At 34.0% G+C, this 16324-nt stretch overlaps 1 protein-coding gene across 5 annotated transcripts in view; it reads left to right on the top strand.

The window, feature by feature from the left end:
- The window catches only part of sol (small optic lobes), a 567383-nt gene that overhangs the window by 415636 nt on the left and 135423 nt on the right, over positions 1-16324 (top strand). For 4 of the 5 annotated variants that reach the window (XR_010952751.1, XR_010952753.1, XM_067782436.1 and 1 more), the window contains 2 exons: positions 3558-3764; positions 3849-4115. The exons of the other annotated variant lie outside the window; for it this stretch is intronic. Coding sequence is in view for 2 of the 4 variants with exons in the window: in XM_067782436.1 (XP_067638537.1) it covers positions 3558-3764; positions 3849-4115 (474 nt within the window). In the remaining 2 variants the exon portion in view is untranslated. The remainder of the gene's footprint in view (positions 1-3557; positions 3765-3848; positions 4116-16324) is intronic. 5 annotated transcript variants of the gene reach the window in all.

The raw sequence follows: 16324 nt of genomic DNA, 5'->3' as shown, positions 1-16324 counted from the left end.
GAAGGCGAGAGGTGCACATGATCGACCAAGCAGAAAAGGCGTGGGTTCAAGCGCGGGGCTGTAAAGTGTCGAAGATTATGTGTAGGTCTTACAACCTTAGACTAACACAGTTGCTTCTATCATTAAAAAGAGAGGACTGTAGACTCATGACGGGTATTCTGACTGGACACTGCCTTCTGGCGTCACATGCCTTTAAATTAGGCTTGGTCAGTGATAGCAGGTGTAGGAAGTGCGGGTTGGAGGAGGAAACGATCGAGCGCGTTCTGTGCTCGTGCCCTGCACTTGCCAGGTTAAGACTCCAGCTATTAGGAGTGATACAGCTGTCAGATCTAGAAGCAGCAAGTGGCTTAAGTCCTAGGAAGCTTCTAGTATTTGCCAAGAGGACGGAGTTATTTTATAACATAGGTCCTGGTTTTTGATAGGGTTTTTCAGTTTGGTCGTTAAAACAAACTTCTGGTAACACTACGGACTCAATCAGTCTATGTGAGGTCCTCATGGACCGGCCAGTTCAACCTACCTACCTACCTGGATCAGGCCTAAGCTAAGAGGGGTGACCCTACAGGAGAAACCTTACGCAAAATATCTAGGAATCATCCTAGACAGTAAGATGTCATGGAAGCTCAACGTAGAGGAGAGGGTGAAGAAGGCTGGGGTGTATGTAGTAGAACTGAAAAAGTATCGATATTCGGCATACTCGATATTTTCGATATTTAAGAGAGAGGGTATCGATATATCGCGATATATATCGAATTTTTTGTTATAGTGAAAAGCGCTTACTCAATTTAAAAGCAATATCAGGTATATATCAGACATTTATGTAAACGATCATAAAATACATTCTGCAAAGTTGTCCGCGATGGTAGCTTATACAGCGAAGCGAGGGTATATACAAAGTTACGACACCCTTTGTCATCCACTATGGGATAAGGTCGAACGTCTGCGGTAAACCCCAGTAGGGTGCTGGCAAAAGCGATCGCTCTAGATGGTGAAACAAATTGGACGTATTACCACTAGTTGTATAACATTTTTTGCAATAGTATTACTTATTTTGTCAAAATGGGTCCAAATGCTTGACTTTGTACTTCGTAGCTTTTTGGCAACACAATTTTCGTCTTCAAACTCAATGATGTCTTCTGTTGCGTGTATATCTACATATACGAATACATTCACATTGAACTCATTGTGTACCTATACAAGTGTGTCGACTAAGCGATAAACGTCAAAACTACAAACAGCCTCGCTCACCTGATGCATATCAGGTCTAGAGTTGCATTTTTGGTACGTAAGAGTACTTCAAGCTGAGTTGCATTTGATAGTTTAATAAAACTTTGTAGTATTTACAGATGAAATAGTTGAATATATTTCCGCGGAAATAAGAATACTAGAAGATTTGTAGCCTGCAACAATAGGGAAACATACGGAAAGCAAAATTTATTTAGAGTCAAAATATAAAGCGCTACATGTGTAACATGGAAAAATTTCACTTCTAAGGCTGTTTACACAAATGCATAAGGGCAAAATTATATAAACACTTTGGTCGCTTCAAAGCAAAGATAACGTACGGCGTTTCATTGTTTTTCTTCTCTTATATTTTTTGTCGAGGGAGCCAATAAATAAGGTTTTAATACTGGTGTGTGTGAACTATATTTAAAAAAACTAACGAAATACAAGAAAAATACAACGTAGTTCATTCAAAACAACCAAGCCAGTTTGTATTTCGATAGGGTTTTTTGACATTAGGCCGTGTTTTCTTTATTTTTTCTGACAAATCAAAATTTTTTTTTTAGTTTCAAAATTTTTAGCATAAAAACAAAACTAAATTCAAAGTGTAAATTGTGTGTGCAAATGAGTTTTCAATAAGTGTACATTTTTCAGTTTCCCATAGTTAAGGAATTGACCTCCAGATTCTTGTGTTACACAAATATAGTGAACTTGGGTACAGGAATTCAAATTAAAAATTTTTTCACAATAATTTGAAAAACTCTACGTTTTCTCTGCTTTTTACACTTAAAGGAGTAACCCTCCGCAATGAACTAAACTTTTAATGAAAATCAATAACTCTCAACTGAACACTTTTCGCCATGATATAAAAATGCTGTGCAACAGGAGCAACACTTTTGTGACTACATAAACCCTGTTTCAATCTTTTACGTCTCTGCACAGAACCCTAATTGACCGTTTTCAACCGAAACAACAATGGCAACCCAGATTTTCCCGCTATGCTCACTTAAGCGAGTGCCTGTCAGAAAGAAGTCAACGCACTTGTTCTTGTACACTATGATTGAACTTTTGTACGAATTTTTCAATATTCAGAGCCACCAATTTGTTAGGTATTCATTTAAATAAACACAAATCTTGCATAATGTATGTAATTTTATTTATTCATGTTTTATTTGTCTTACCAAAGTTTTAGACGCTGGTTATTCCGCCGCTAGAAAAAGGAATAAGAATTGGGAATAAAGTACTCGATATTTAGAAAAAAAAACCTAGATAATCCACCACGAACCTGGTATCGATGTATCGATATTTATATCGATACTTTTGTAGGGCCTATCGCCCTCTCTTTCTGCAGCATTATGGCGCAACGAAAGCTGCTCCTCTTGGGAAGAAAAATATATTTGTAAAAACGTATGCTCTCCTGTAAGCAGCGTTTTGTTTGCTGGCGGAGGCACACCGATATCACTTAATTTGGCATGGCCCTTACTACAGCACATACCTGGTGTTTCATTTGGCCACTTCCTAGCCTTACAAAAAATGCAAATTTCACTTATGCGGTCAATGAAAAGTGGAGAATTTTTCAAATAATTCAGATGTGGTCTGTAGTTAAATGCTGACTTCAAACCAATCACCCTTTGCCTGTTGTTCAATGCTCGCGACCTTTTATTTTAACTCTCCCCTTGTTGCAAAAAGCATCCTACTTCGCTAATAAATATCAGAATTAAAAATAAGGTAAAGGGAGGAAGAGACAGAAAGAGCGCGTTTATTATTTTCTTAAGATATGTACATATGTGTTGCTTTGTTTTTAACAAATCAATATCAAAGCACATCACATTTTGGATTTGCATATAATGTGTGTTTCTAATCAACTTTACTACATACATAAGTTGCTTTGTACGGAATTGATTTTCAGTAGTTGTCGCGAAACAATAACAAAGCAAAAAACTCGTGCATTTGCCAAGAGCGAAATTGCGCACTCTCTTTGGCTGTGAGTATATGTATCTCTTCGCAATCACAAAGTTGTTTTTGTTGGCCCGCTGAAGCTTACGTTTGGCCATCGAAAAGTCTTATGCTTGCATTATTTGGGAGTTTTTATCAACTTTATCCTAAAAATAAAGGGCTTTAGTTTGTGAAAATGGAAAAAATAAAAAGCGCAAGGTGTTTATTTGCGCCAATACTTTATTAAAAAAAAAAAAAAATCATGAAAATCGGTTTGGTACTTCTTGAGATTAGCCGTTACAAACATTGCCCATATAATATTTTTATATAATTAGTATAGATATTGACTCAAAAAACCTACATACTCCTGCCAAATACATATATGTATATTTTATTATTAGGATGCATTGAAACCATTGTGTTCCATATCATGTGTTCTGCTTACGGTTTTGGAACCAACGGAAGCGGAATTCACACTTTTTCAAGAGGGACAGCGAAATTCTGAAAAATCAATGCGTTCGCAGTTAGACTTATGTATTGTTATATTTCGAACACGTTCTCCGGCTTCACCTGAAATTGGAAGACTAGTGGAACATAGTAAGCGGCAGGTAATAATCCTTCAGATTTTAATATATTTCTACTCAGTATTGCATACGTAATAATTTGAATACCATTTATATTATAAAATATAGGTTCGTGGATTTGTTGGTTGTCATAAAATGCTAGAGCGTGATATATACTTATTAGTTTGCCTTGCATTCAATCATTGGCATACTGGAATCGAAGAACCTAATCAATATCCTCAGTGCATTCTAGCTATACACAGTTCTAAACGCCTTCTTGTAGAGCAAATAACTCCAGCGCCACATCTGCTAGCTGATGCGATAATAAGTCTGACATTAACGAAAGGTCAACGCCACGAAGGCAGAGAAGGGATGACAGCATACTATTTGACTAAGGTATTACCTACACTACACCCAATTTTATATGTATTAATATTTTTCCAAGAAATTCCTTTATATCTTATCGTCGGCCGAACCGAAAAAAAGTAATAACTTGGCGCGATACACCTCCAAGGAGATTTAGGCCGATCTTCTCCACCAATTTGCTTCGTGCTACGCTTCAATTTTCCTAAAAATTGGTGCTACTGGCCCGACTCTGACCGGCATTTGCAAGGCAGATGAATTTTCGATGAGCTTTCATGGCGGAAATACATTGGGAATGCTTGTCGTGTTTGTCCAACCACTGCCGAACCCCACTCCCACAACATACGCTACCTCCACTACAGCGGACAAGAAATATAAAAAACAATATATTCGAATTGGTTTATTTCAGAAAAAACATAAAAATGTATATGCCTGCGATAATACGTACATATATTAGAGCGGGTCAAATTGTATGGATGGATTTTTTTTCATCAGGAGTATAGCAAAAACGTAATCTACAGATGATTCTAAGAAAAATTGCTGAAGATACCATAGCTCTAAGTCCGATTTCGAGTCCCCCACTTTTGCAAAATAGATATTTTGCCATATGAATGTAGGGTTTGGCCAAAAAATCTCCATATCTTCTGATAGAATTGTAGTAAGAATATCATATTGGGCTTATTTTAAAGGTATTCCACGTACATGCATTAATATCTATAGTGTTTTTGAATTTTAGCAGAGATATCAGGCTTAAATTATGAGAAATTAGCCTAAAATGAACTTTTAACTACTATATTAACATTTTTAATAAATTTCTTATGGAAATTTTTTTTTTGCAGCTAAAATAAGTTTAAACATTTCCAACAACTTTCATTCAGACAGGTTTTCTTTTTTCGAATTCGTTTTAGTAGAAAAAAAATTTCAAAAAAAACCTATATTTTCAAGTAATAAGCAAAATAACACAATTTTTATAATTTTAATGTAATTTATTTAAAAAATTATTTTTTTACTTAGAATTGACCATTTTAACGTATTTTTTCAAAATAAAAGTAATGTTATTATTTTTTAAAATCTTTTTTGCGCTCATTCGTGGTTGTTTCTCACGACTTTCTGCTGTAACAGCCATAATACCCTCACGTTTTTTTCTATAACACGTTTGGAAACCAACGCTAACAACTGTACATATCTTTCTGTTCTTTGTATATGCATTGGAATATTATGATCATCTAGTGTTGGCTCATCATAATCTAAGAATTCTACCAAGTGATCCTATGGAATATTTCTTGTGAATGCCGGTTCAGAGAGTAAATTATCGTCATTCAGATCAATCATATTAGTATAATTTGAAGCAATAAAATTGATATTATATTTTGATATATATATATATATATATTATATTTTTTGTAAACTCTGAGTTTAGTTGGATCAAGTATTTTTCTCTATAGTATACAATTTTTTTGATAGCTCTATCACATATGGCTTTTCTATCATCAAATAACATTGTTAATAAAATGTTTTCTGGATGAGCGTAATATGAATTATTTTGGATTACACCATCTACAAAATTAGGTAATTTATGTGGTAGGTATCGTGTCCAACGAATAAACTTTGATAAAAGTACACTGCTGTATACAAGAGAACTATAGTTTTTTACATTGAAATACATCTTAATATATAAAAATCACGTGTCACTATGTTTGGCGAAAATGGACTCCTAAACCACTGAACCGATTTTGAATTTGTTTTCCACCCCGTGTGTAGTTTGATCTAACTTGAGAGATAGGATAGGTTATGTCCCAGTTTATAGTCGCAATATTATTTTATTTGCAATTTGTGCTTCGCCTGTTTCCATATCTGTTCCAAATGGTTCGGATGTTCCATCATCACTAACTGTTGGCATTGTTTGTATTGTTGTAGGTGTTTTTTCTATAATGTTATCCATATATTCAGGTATTGTGAATTTTCTATCTTTATGTTGGTCCATCATAAATTCTTTTAAATTTTTTGGTATTAAACCACATGAGCATTCTGTTGTTATACCTTTCATGAAAATGAAATGGTATATTAATTTCGTCACGAAACCGAAAATTGTAAGTCCTTAAAGGAAAATAGATAGACCCACCATTAAGTATACCGAAATAATCAGGTTGAAGAGCTGAGTTGATTTAGCCATGTCCGTCTGTCCGTCTGTCCGTCTGTCTGTTTGTATGCAAACTAGTCCCTCAATTTTTGAGATATCTTGATAAAATTTGGTGAGCGGGTGTATTTGGGTGTCCGATTAGACATTTGTCGGAACCGACCGGATCGGACCACTATAGCATATATCCTCCATACAACCGATTTTTCAGAAAAAGAGGATTTTTGTAATATCTTACCCAATTTAACAGATTGAAGCTTCAAACTTCACCATATACTTTCGTATATTGCACATATTGTTGCCTGAAAAAATTGATGAGATCGGTCGTATATATAGTATATATCCCCCACAACCGATTGTTCAGATAAGGAACTTTTCGTAATTACTGCCCCATTTTAAGAGCTAGAGGCTTCAAATTTCAACGAATGCTTAGGTATATAGCATATATTGTTGTCTGAAAAAATCATAAAGATCGGTGGTATATATAGTATATATATGGTGGTATATATAGTATATATATATAGTATATATATATATATTTTTGGCAAATTTTAGCCCCATTTCAACAGCTAGAAGCTTCAAATTTCATCGAATACTTACGTATATAGCATATATTGTTGTCTGAAAAAATCATAGAGATCGGTTGTATATATAGTATATATCTCATATAACCGATTGTTCAGATAGGAAACTTTTCGCAATTTCTACCCCATTTTAACAGCTATAAGCTTCAAATTTCACCGATTGCTTACGTAGATAGCATATATTGTTGTCTGAAAAAATCATAGAGATCGGTTGTATATATAGTATATATCTCATACAACCGATTGCTCAGATAAGAAACTTCGCAATTTCTACCCCATTTTAACAGCTATAAGCTTCAAATTTCACCGATTGCTTACGTATATAGCATATATTGTTGTCTGAAAAAATCATAGAGATCGGTTGTATATATAGTATATATCTCCGAAACCGAAAATTGTAAGTCCTTAAAGGAAAATAGATAGACCCACCATTAAGTATACCGAAATAATCAGGTTGAAGAGCTGAGTTGATTTAGCCATGTCCGTCTGTCCGTCTGTCCGTCTGTCTGTTTGTATGCAAACTAGTCCCTCAATTTTTGAGATATCTTGACAAAATTTGGTGATCGGGTGTATTTGGGTGTCCGATTAGACATTTGTCGGAACCGACCGGATCGGACCACTATAGCATATATCCTCCATACAACCGATTTTTCAGAAAAAGAGGATTTTTGTAATATCTTACCCAATTTAACAGATTGAAGCTTCAAGCTTCACCATATACTTTCGTATATTGCACATATTGTTGCCTGAAAAAATTGATGAGATCGGTCGTATATATAGTATATATCCCCCACAACCGATTGTTCAGATAAGGAACTTTTCGTAATTACTGCCCCATTTTAAGAGCTAGAGGCTTCAAATTTCAACGAATGCTTAGGTATATAGCATATATTGTTGTCTGAAAAAATCATAAAGATCGGTGGTATATATATGGTGGTATATATAGTATATATATAGTATATATATATATATTTTTGGCAAATTGTAGCCCTATTTTAACAGCTAGAAGCCTCAAATTTCACCGACTACTTACGTATATAGCATATATTGTTGTCTGAAAAAATCATAGAGATCGGTTGTATATATAGTATATATCTCATACAACCGATTGTTCAGATAAGAAACTTTTCGCAATTTCTACCCCATTTTAACAGCTATAAGTTTCAAATTTCACCGATTGCTTACGTATATAGCATATATTGTTGTCTGAAAAAATCATAGAGATCGGTTGTATATATAGTATATATCTCATACAACCGATTGTTCAGATAAGAAACTTTTCGCAATTTCTACCCCATTTTAACAGCTATAAGCTTCAAATTTCACCGATTGCTTACGCATATAGCACATATTGTTGTCTGAAAAAATCATAGAGATCGGTTGTATATATAGTATATATCTCATACAACCGATTGTTCAGATAAGAAACTTTTCGCAATTTCTACCCCATTTTAACAGTTATAAGCTTCAAATTTCACCGATTGCTTACGTATATAGCATATATTGTTGTCTGAAAAAATCATAGAGATCGGTTGTATATATAGTATATATCTCATACAACCGATTGTTCAGATAAGAAACTTTTCGCAATTTCTACCCCATTTTAACAGCTATAAGCTTCAAATTTCACCGATTGCTTACGTATATAGTATGTATTGTTGTGTCAAAAAATCATAGAGATCGGTGATATATATAATATATATATGATGGTATATATAGTATATATATATTTTTTTTACGATTTCGGCCCCATTTTAACAGCTAGAAGCTTCAAATTTCACCAAATACTTAGGTGTATAGCATATATTGATGTCTGAAAAAATCATTGAGATCGGTGGTATACATAGTATATATCTGATACAACCGATTGTTCAGATAAGAAACTTTGCGCAATTTCTGCCCCGTTTTAACAGCTAGAAGCTTCAAATTTCACAAAATGCTTACGTATATAGCATATATTGTTGTCTGAAAAAATCATAGAGATTGGTGGTATATATATTATATACCCCATATAAACTCTAATTTTTGCCCCCTTTTTGCAGCTAGAAGCTTCAAAATTCATCAAATTTCATCAAATAGTTACGTTTACGTCATATATTGTTGAAATACGTGATTCGCAGTCATAGTTTTTACACGCAGACCACAAAAAAAAAAGAAACTTTGCATCCTCACACAAAGTACCTACCTGTTTTTTATTTTATATTTATCTTAAAAATCGTTTATGTATGTTATGTACATCTGTTGACTATATATTTCTTATCTTATACAACCGATTATTTGGAGATTAAGAACGGGATAAGATTATTGTTCAGCCCCATTCATGAAAGGTATGAAGCCTTCGGCACAGCCGAAGACAGTCCCGTCCTTACTTGTTTTTAACTTGCATTTCCATTTTCCAATGTAAAATAATTCATTTCGTTATTGTACGAATGCTGTAAATTAATGAATTTTTTTCTGTGTTTAATGCTTTCGTGATATTTTTTAATTAAAACATTTAGTTTTCTTAGAATAATACGTCTATCAATTAGTTGAATATTCAATTTATTCCAAATTTCAACCAATTTTTCAACTACTTGAGGAGTTAAATTTTTATGCGAAAACATTTTACTTTGAATTTTAGCATGAGCACTTAAAAAGAAATAAAATCTTAAACTGCCACGACTAGACGGTAAATTCAGATTATTTAATTCACTTGATAAACCAAATGCAATAATATCGTGTTCAAGTATATGTGATAAAGTGGATTCAGATGATGTAGGAAGGATTTGGTTCATATATTTTAAATTTAAATACAAAAAGTTGTAAAGAAAAAAATTGTCCATAAGAAATTTGTTAAAAATGATAATATAGTAGTTAAAAATTCATTTTAGGCTAATTTCTCATAATTTAAGCCTGATATATCTACTAAAATTCAAAAACCGTATAGATATTACTACATGTAAATACCTTTAAAATAAGCCCAATATGAAAATCTTCCTATAATTCTATCAGAAGCTAAGAAGATTTTTTTGCCAAACCGTACATTTATATGGCAAAATATCTATTTTGCAAAAGTGGGGAACTCGAAATCGGCCGTAGAGCTATGGTGTCTTCAGCAATTTTTCTTAGAATCATCTGTAGGTTACGTTTTTGCTATATTACTGATGGAAAAAAATGTGACCCGCTTTAATATATATGTATGTATATCTGAATAGAATATCACGGTATTTCGAGTATTTCAATGCTAAAATATCTAAAAAAAAATGCAGCGGTTTTATTGTTTGTCGGCCGTGCATCTAACCCGTTATAAAAATTGAATATCATTCGTGCTTTATTACTAACATGGATGTTTTTATTTACCATTATACTGCTATTATAGTACCATTAGGTGCTAGTACCTACAGCCGGATTTATATATGGCACAGGCTGCCCACGAGATGGTATCAGTAATAAATCGTGCTCTTATCTATATATTAATAAAAAAAAAAAAAAAAAAATTTGATCAGCCGCAGTGCATAGGCCTATTTTTGTTAACAAATATTACTCTGTTTGTTTATAATTAATAGAAAACGTTTTTGTAAATTCCAACAAATCATACAAATATCGAAATTCATTTTCGTGCACAAGCGCGCCATCTTTGGGAACAATTATCCAAGTGTTCTAATGCGAATTTCAAAGACCTAAACCTTTATGTATCCCCGCTAAATTCGAAAGCACAAATGTTTCACCTACATACAAATATGGTTTCCCATTGTTGCCACTTACCTGTAATAGCCTCTACCAAAATCCTAAAAAATTGTTCCAAAAATTGTGGCAAATTTTACTTACACGTAAATACATAAGTCTTTATTTAACAGATTCTTTGTTTTTTATTTTAGTTGTTTTCAAAAAAAACATGAAATCACAAATAATGAGTTAACTTTTGTTGAAACTAACTAAATTCATTTATAACAATTAATGGCAAATTTGCCCGAAAATGTTTTTGCATTTGCAGATTTAATCCTCATTTTAAATAAAGTACGTCTTATACTGAACAAAAAACAAAAAAGTTACAAAAATATAACATTCAATTTTTTATATTGTCTTTTATGCTAATTTGTTTTATTTCTTATTTTACTGTATTATATATTCTTTTATTTCAACTTAGTTTATTATTATTTAAATGCAACTTGACTGAATCGGAAAATTTCACGTTGTATATTAAACGAAAAAAAAAACGTCCCTTGATTTTAGATGAAACCGGCAACCGGCATCATGGCGGCCGTATTGCATAGGCAGTATATTATCCACTATCTATATATTAATACGCTAACAAAATTTCCATACAATCAATTGACAGGCTGTTTCGCATACTTAGCATACGTAAAATCATATAAAAGTTATATGAATCGATTTGTATTGATCAGCCGCAGTGCATAGGCCTACTTTTGTTAACAAATATTACTCTATTTGTTTATAATTAGTAGAAAAAGTTTTTTGTGAATTCGAAAAATTCATACAAATATCGAAATTCATTTTCGTGCACAAGTGCGCCATATTTGGGAACAATTATATAAGTGTTCTAATGCGAATTTCAAAGACCTAAACCTTTATGTATCCCCGCTAATTTTGAAAGCACAAATGTTTCACCTACATACAAATATGGTTTCCCATTGTTGCAAACTTACCTATAATAGCCTCTACCAAAATCCTAAAAAATTGTTCCAAAATGATTTGTAGCGTACCAAAAATCTTAAATAGAATTAATTTTTGACCGGCCCATTTTTTGTGGCAAATTTCACTTACACGTAAATACATAAGCCTTTATTTAACATATTCTTTGTTTTTTAATTTAGGTGCTTTCAAAAAAACATGAAATCACAAATAATGAGTCAACTTTTGTTCAAACCCACTAAATTGTTCTAAAATAATTGTTAGCGCACAAAGAAACTTTAATGAGAAGTAATAATTTAACCGGCCTATTTTTTTGGACAAATTTTACTTACACGTAAATGCATAGGTCTTTATTTAACAGATTCTTTGTTTTTTATTTTAGTTGCTTTCAAAAAAACATGAAATCACAAATTATGAGTCAACTTTTGTTCAAACTCACTAAATTTATTTATTTATAACAATTAATTGCAAATTTTTGGCGGCCACCGTGGTGTGATGGTAGCGTGCTCCGCCTATCACACCGTATGCCCTGGGTTCAACTCCCGGGCAAAGCAACATCAAAATTTTAGAAATAAGATTTTTCAATTAGAAGAAAATTTTTCTAAGCGGGGTCGCCCCTCGGCAGTGTCTGGCAAGCGCTCCGATTGTATTTCTGCCATGAAAAGCTCTCAGTGAAAACTCATCTGCCTTGCAGATGCCGTTCGGAGTCGGCATAAAACATGTAGGTCCCGTCCGGCCAATTTGTAGGGAAAAATCAAGAGGAGCACGACGCAAATTGGAAGAGAAGCTCGGCCTTAGATCTCTTCGGAGGTTATCGCGCCTTACATTTATTTTATTTTTTTAATTGCAAATTTGACACAAAATGTTTTTTGCATTTCCAGATTTGATGCTCATTTTAGATATAGCACGTCTTATACTGAACAAAAAATAAATAAATTTGCTACAAAGATATAACGTAAAATTTGTATATTGTCTTTTATGCTAATTTATTTTAATATTTCTTATTTTATTTTATTTTATTATATTATCTTATAGCTGAACTTCATTTATTATTATTTAAATGCAACTTGATTGCATCGGAAAATTTCACGTTGTATATTAAACGAAAAAAAAACGACCCAAAAACGTTTTCGATTTTAGGTCGAAATATTGCATAGGCAGTATATTACCCACTATCTATATATTAATACGCTAACAAAATTTCCATGCAATCAATTGACAGGCTGTTTCGCATACTTGGCATACGTAAAATCATATAAAAGTTATATGAATCGATTCGTATTGATCAGCCGCAGTGCATAGGCCTATTTTTGTTAACAAATATTACTCTATTTGTTTATAATTAATAGAAAAATTTTTTTGTAAATTCGAAAATCTGTGCAACTATCGAAATTGCCGTCTGTAGGACGCATTATGTTCACAAACCCCCCTGAGTACATAGCTCCAAATGCTCAATTGTCGCGTTGCTCAAATGTTTCATCTCTACATATGTATATATTTGTATCTGTCCCACCCGTGACAATTTTTATAATTAAAATTTTTCCAAATTCGTGGTAATTTTACGGTTCTTTTTTTAATTGGTGCATTAACAATTGAAGATATTTTCCAAAATCTATATTTAAACTAGGAATAACTTGTAAAATTTATTAAAATCCTTTAACAACCATGCAATTATGCGTACAATTGCCCCACCCGTGATGATGGAATACCCCTTCTACGAATTTATAAATGTCGACTTAGATTTGCTCCCGGATAAATACTGTTTCAAAAATTGCAACTTGAATGCCATTAGCGATAGAATCAATTTGCATGATTGGGATACTCTATTTTCTGGGAAAAGTGTAAATGAATGCTTTGATCTTTTCAAAATTAAAATCAATGAATTTGCTCTACTTTAATTCCTCGAGTGAAAAGGAAATGTTACAAAACACCTTGGTATACAAGAAAGTTGAAAAGACTTAAAAATTTAAGGAATACATTTTTTAAAAGGTATAAATTATCGAAAATGCGTCTTCATAAGGATAAATATTTATTATACCCAAGTAAGTTTAAATCTTTGAGTAAGAAACTTCATAAAGAGTATGTTGCTAAATTTGAAAGGGATATTAAATTAAACCCTAAATCTTTTTGGCGTTACGTTAAGGCTAAAAAGTCGTGTGCAAGCATCCCATCTCAAGTTTCTTATAATGGAAACTCTGGTCATTTCCTCGGCGAAGCTGTCAACTTCTTTGCTGATTTTTTGGGGGCGAATTTTGAGACTGAGACGATTCTCACCGAAGAACTAGACACGGAAAATTACACCCCTATTAATTTTGGTCAATTGTCCCTGACTCTTGAAGATGTCATTTGTGGCATTTCGGTGATCAAGTCGTCAGTGCAAATGGATGTAGATGGGTTCTGTTCTTTTTTGTTTAAAAATATTGCAGCAGTTGCGTATCCAATCTTATTAATTTTTAATAAATCTTTCAGGAATGGAGACTTCATAAACGCTTGGAAAATAACGTCTAACTATTACCCCGAGATTCAAGAGTAAAAGCAATGTTGCTAACTACCGTCCTATTTCTAAACCTTCCACTGTCTCGAAATTGTAGTTAAGGATAAAATATTCGTCGCAGTAAAGACCTTGATTTAACCTAATCAGCATGGTTTCATGCCTGGAAGATGAACTGTAACTAATCTAGCAGTATTTTCTGAATTCTGTATTTCTTAATTTAATAGGAGGGCACAAGTTGATACTATCTATACCGATTTTTCGAAGGCTTTTGACAGAGTCAACCCTTCATTACTAATATCTAAACTTGCTGGCTTGGGCTTCCATTCTAGTATGCTATCTTGGGTGAGGTCTTACTTGGCAGATTTTAGCTGTGTTGTTGTGGTAGATGGTATTTGTTCGGGTGTATTTCTGCCATGAAAAGCCCTTAGTGAAAACTCATCTGCCTTGCAAATGCCGTTCGGAGTCGGCATAAAACATGTAGGTCCCGCCGGCCAATTTGTAGGGAAAATCAAGAGGAGCACGACGCAAATTGGAAGAGAACCTCGGCCTTAGATCTCTTCGGAGGTTATCGCGCCTTACATTTATTTATTTTAAATGTTTTAGTATTAAAAAAAAAAAAAAAGTAGTATTACCTTTGCTAAAACTCGAAATGTTCTTCCTGTTTCTTATCATGTTAGGGACTCTGCGCTGAGGTTTGTTGATGAAATATCAGATCTTGGTGTATTCTTTTATGCGAAGTTTCTATTTCACAGTCAGATTAATTATGTCATTGCGAAGTCTTATTCCACACTCGCGTTCATTCGCCGTTTCAGTATGGATTTTAGTGATCCTTATACTTTAAAAATTTTATTTACAACCCTAGTGCGGTCTAAACTAGAATGTGCTGTTTTTATTTAGAGGCCGTACCATGCCTGCCATATTCAAAAAATATTTTTGCGATTTGCCCTCCGGTCTTTGCGTTTTCACGATCCTGTACCAACATACAGTTCTAGGTGTCTTTTAATTAACCTGAAATCTTTAGTGAGTAGAAGATCAATGCTATCATTGAAATTTTTATATGATATCATCAATGGGACGGTTGACTCGCCCTATCTTTTAGAACGTACACGGTTCAATGTACCATCGCGAACCTTCGATGTCACGATTTTTTCTGGTTAAATAGATTTAGAACGACTCATGCTTCTAATTCTCCAATTGCTAGGGCAATGAGGGACTTTAATTTGCTGTATTCTATAGATATTGATTTTGCAGTAAATAAATTTAGGTTTAAACTGCTATTGAATGAAACAATTTGAGTACTTAATATTTATTAGTTAAGATACATTTGAATAGTCTGTAAGGAGGTTATCATTGTCCTAGACTATAATATGAATAAATAAATAAATAATAAATGAAATCAAATCGTACAAAGCGGCTCCGAACAATAATGATATTTTAACGAATTTAGGGAAACTCCGCTTACTTCACACCTTCTACTAACGTTCGTATCCCTAAACTCTTGAATAAATAACTCTAATATTCAATAATGCAAAATGGTTTATTCAAGTACTTTAAAATAACACTTATAATTCGCAACCAATAGCGTGCTTAAATCAAACTGAAACTGCTTACTCAGCTTTTTCTCCTTTTATACTTTCTGCTGTGTCGTTCGCATACTTCTAGGCGTTTCTTCTTCTAGAATTTGCTACTTGTTTACCAGTTACAAACTCACCAGCTATAAACTACAGATGCACGTTTATAGCTTCTCATATGCGCGTGTATATGTGTATATGTAGCGGGCAGCGGGAGAGCGCGTCGGCTACCACATTTTGTGCCCCTTTCCTGTTTTCTATTTCGAAGTTATATTGTTGTAATTCCAGTGCCCATCTTGCCACACGTCCAGAGGGGTTTTGGAGCGAGTGCAGCCATTTTAGTGAGTGGTGGTCGGTGATGACGGTGAAGTGATACCCCTCCAGGTACGGTCTCACCTTACGGATACCCCATAGCACGGCGAGGCATTTTTGTTCGGTGGCCGAGTATCGCTTTTCCAGCTGGGTTAGGCTTCGGCTGTCGTAAGCTACCACATTCTCGTGGTCGGAGTGGCGTTGATAGAGCACGACGCCCAGGCCTTCTCCGCTCACGTCGGTCTGGAGAAAAAACGGTCTAGAGAAGTCTGGACAACAAAGTATTGGCGCGCTGGAAAGCTTATCCTTGAGTGCTTTGAAAGCGTGATTTTGTTGCGCCTCCCATTTCCAAACTTGTCCCTTTTTCAGCAGTTGGTTAAGCGGTGTGGCGAGCGCAGAGAAGTCTGCCACGAAGCGGCGGTACCAGGACGCGAGCCCAAGGAAACGGCGGAGCTCTTGGATCGGTGTGAATTCCTCTCGAACTGATGATCTGTCCTAGGTAATGGAGCTGT

This window comes from Eurosta solidaginis, chromosome 4 (assembly GCF_040869045.1).
Source record: "Eurosta solidaginis isolate ZX-2024a chromosome 4, ASM4086904v1, whole genome shotgun sequence".
Taxonomy (NCBI): domain Eukaryota; kingdom Metazoa; phylum Arthropoda; class Insecta; order Diptera; family Tephritidae; genus Eurosta; species Eurosta solidaginis.
The sequence above is the reverse complement of the archived record's forward strand: the minus strand, read 5'-3'. Positions and strand labels throughout refer to the sequence as shown.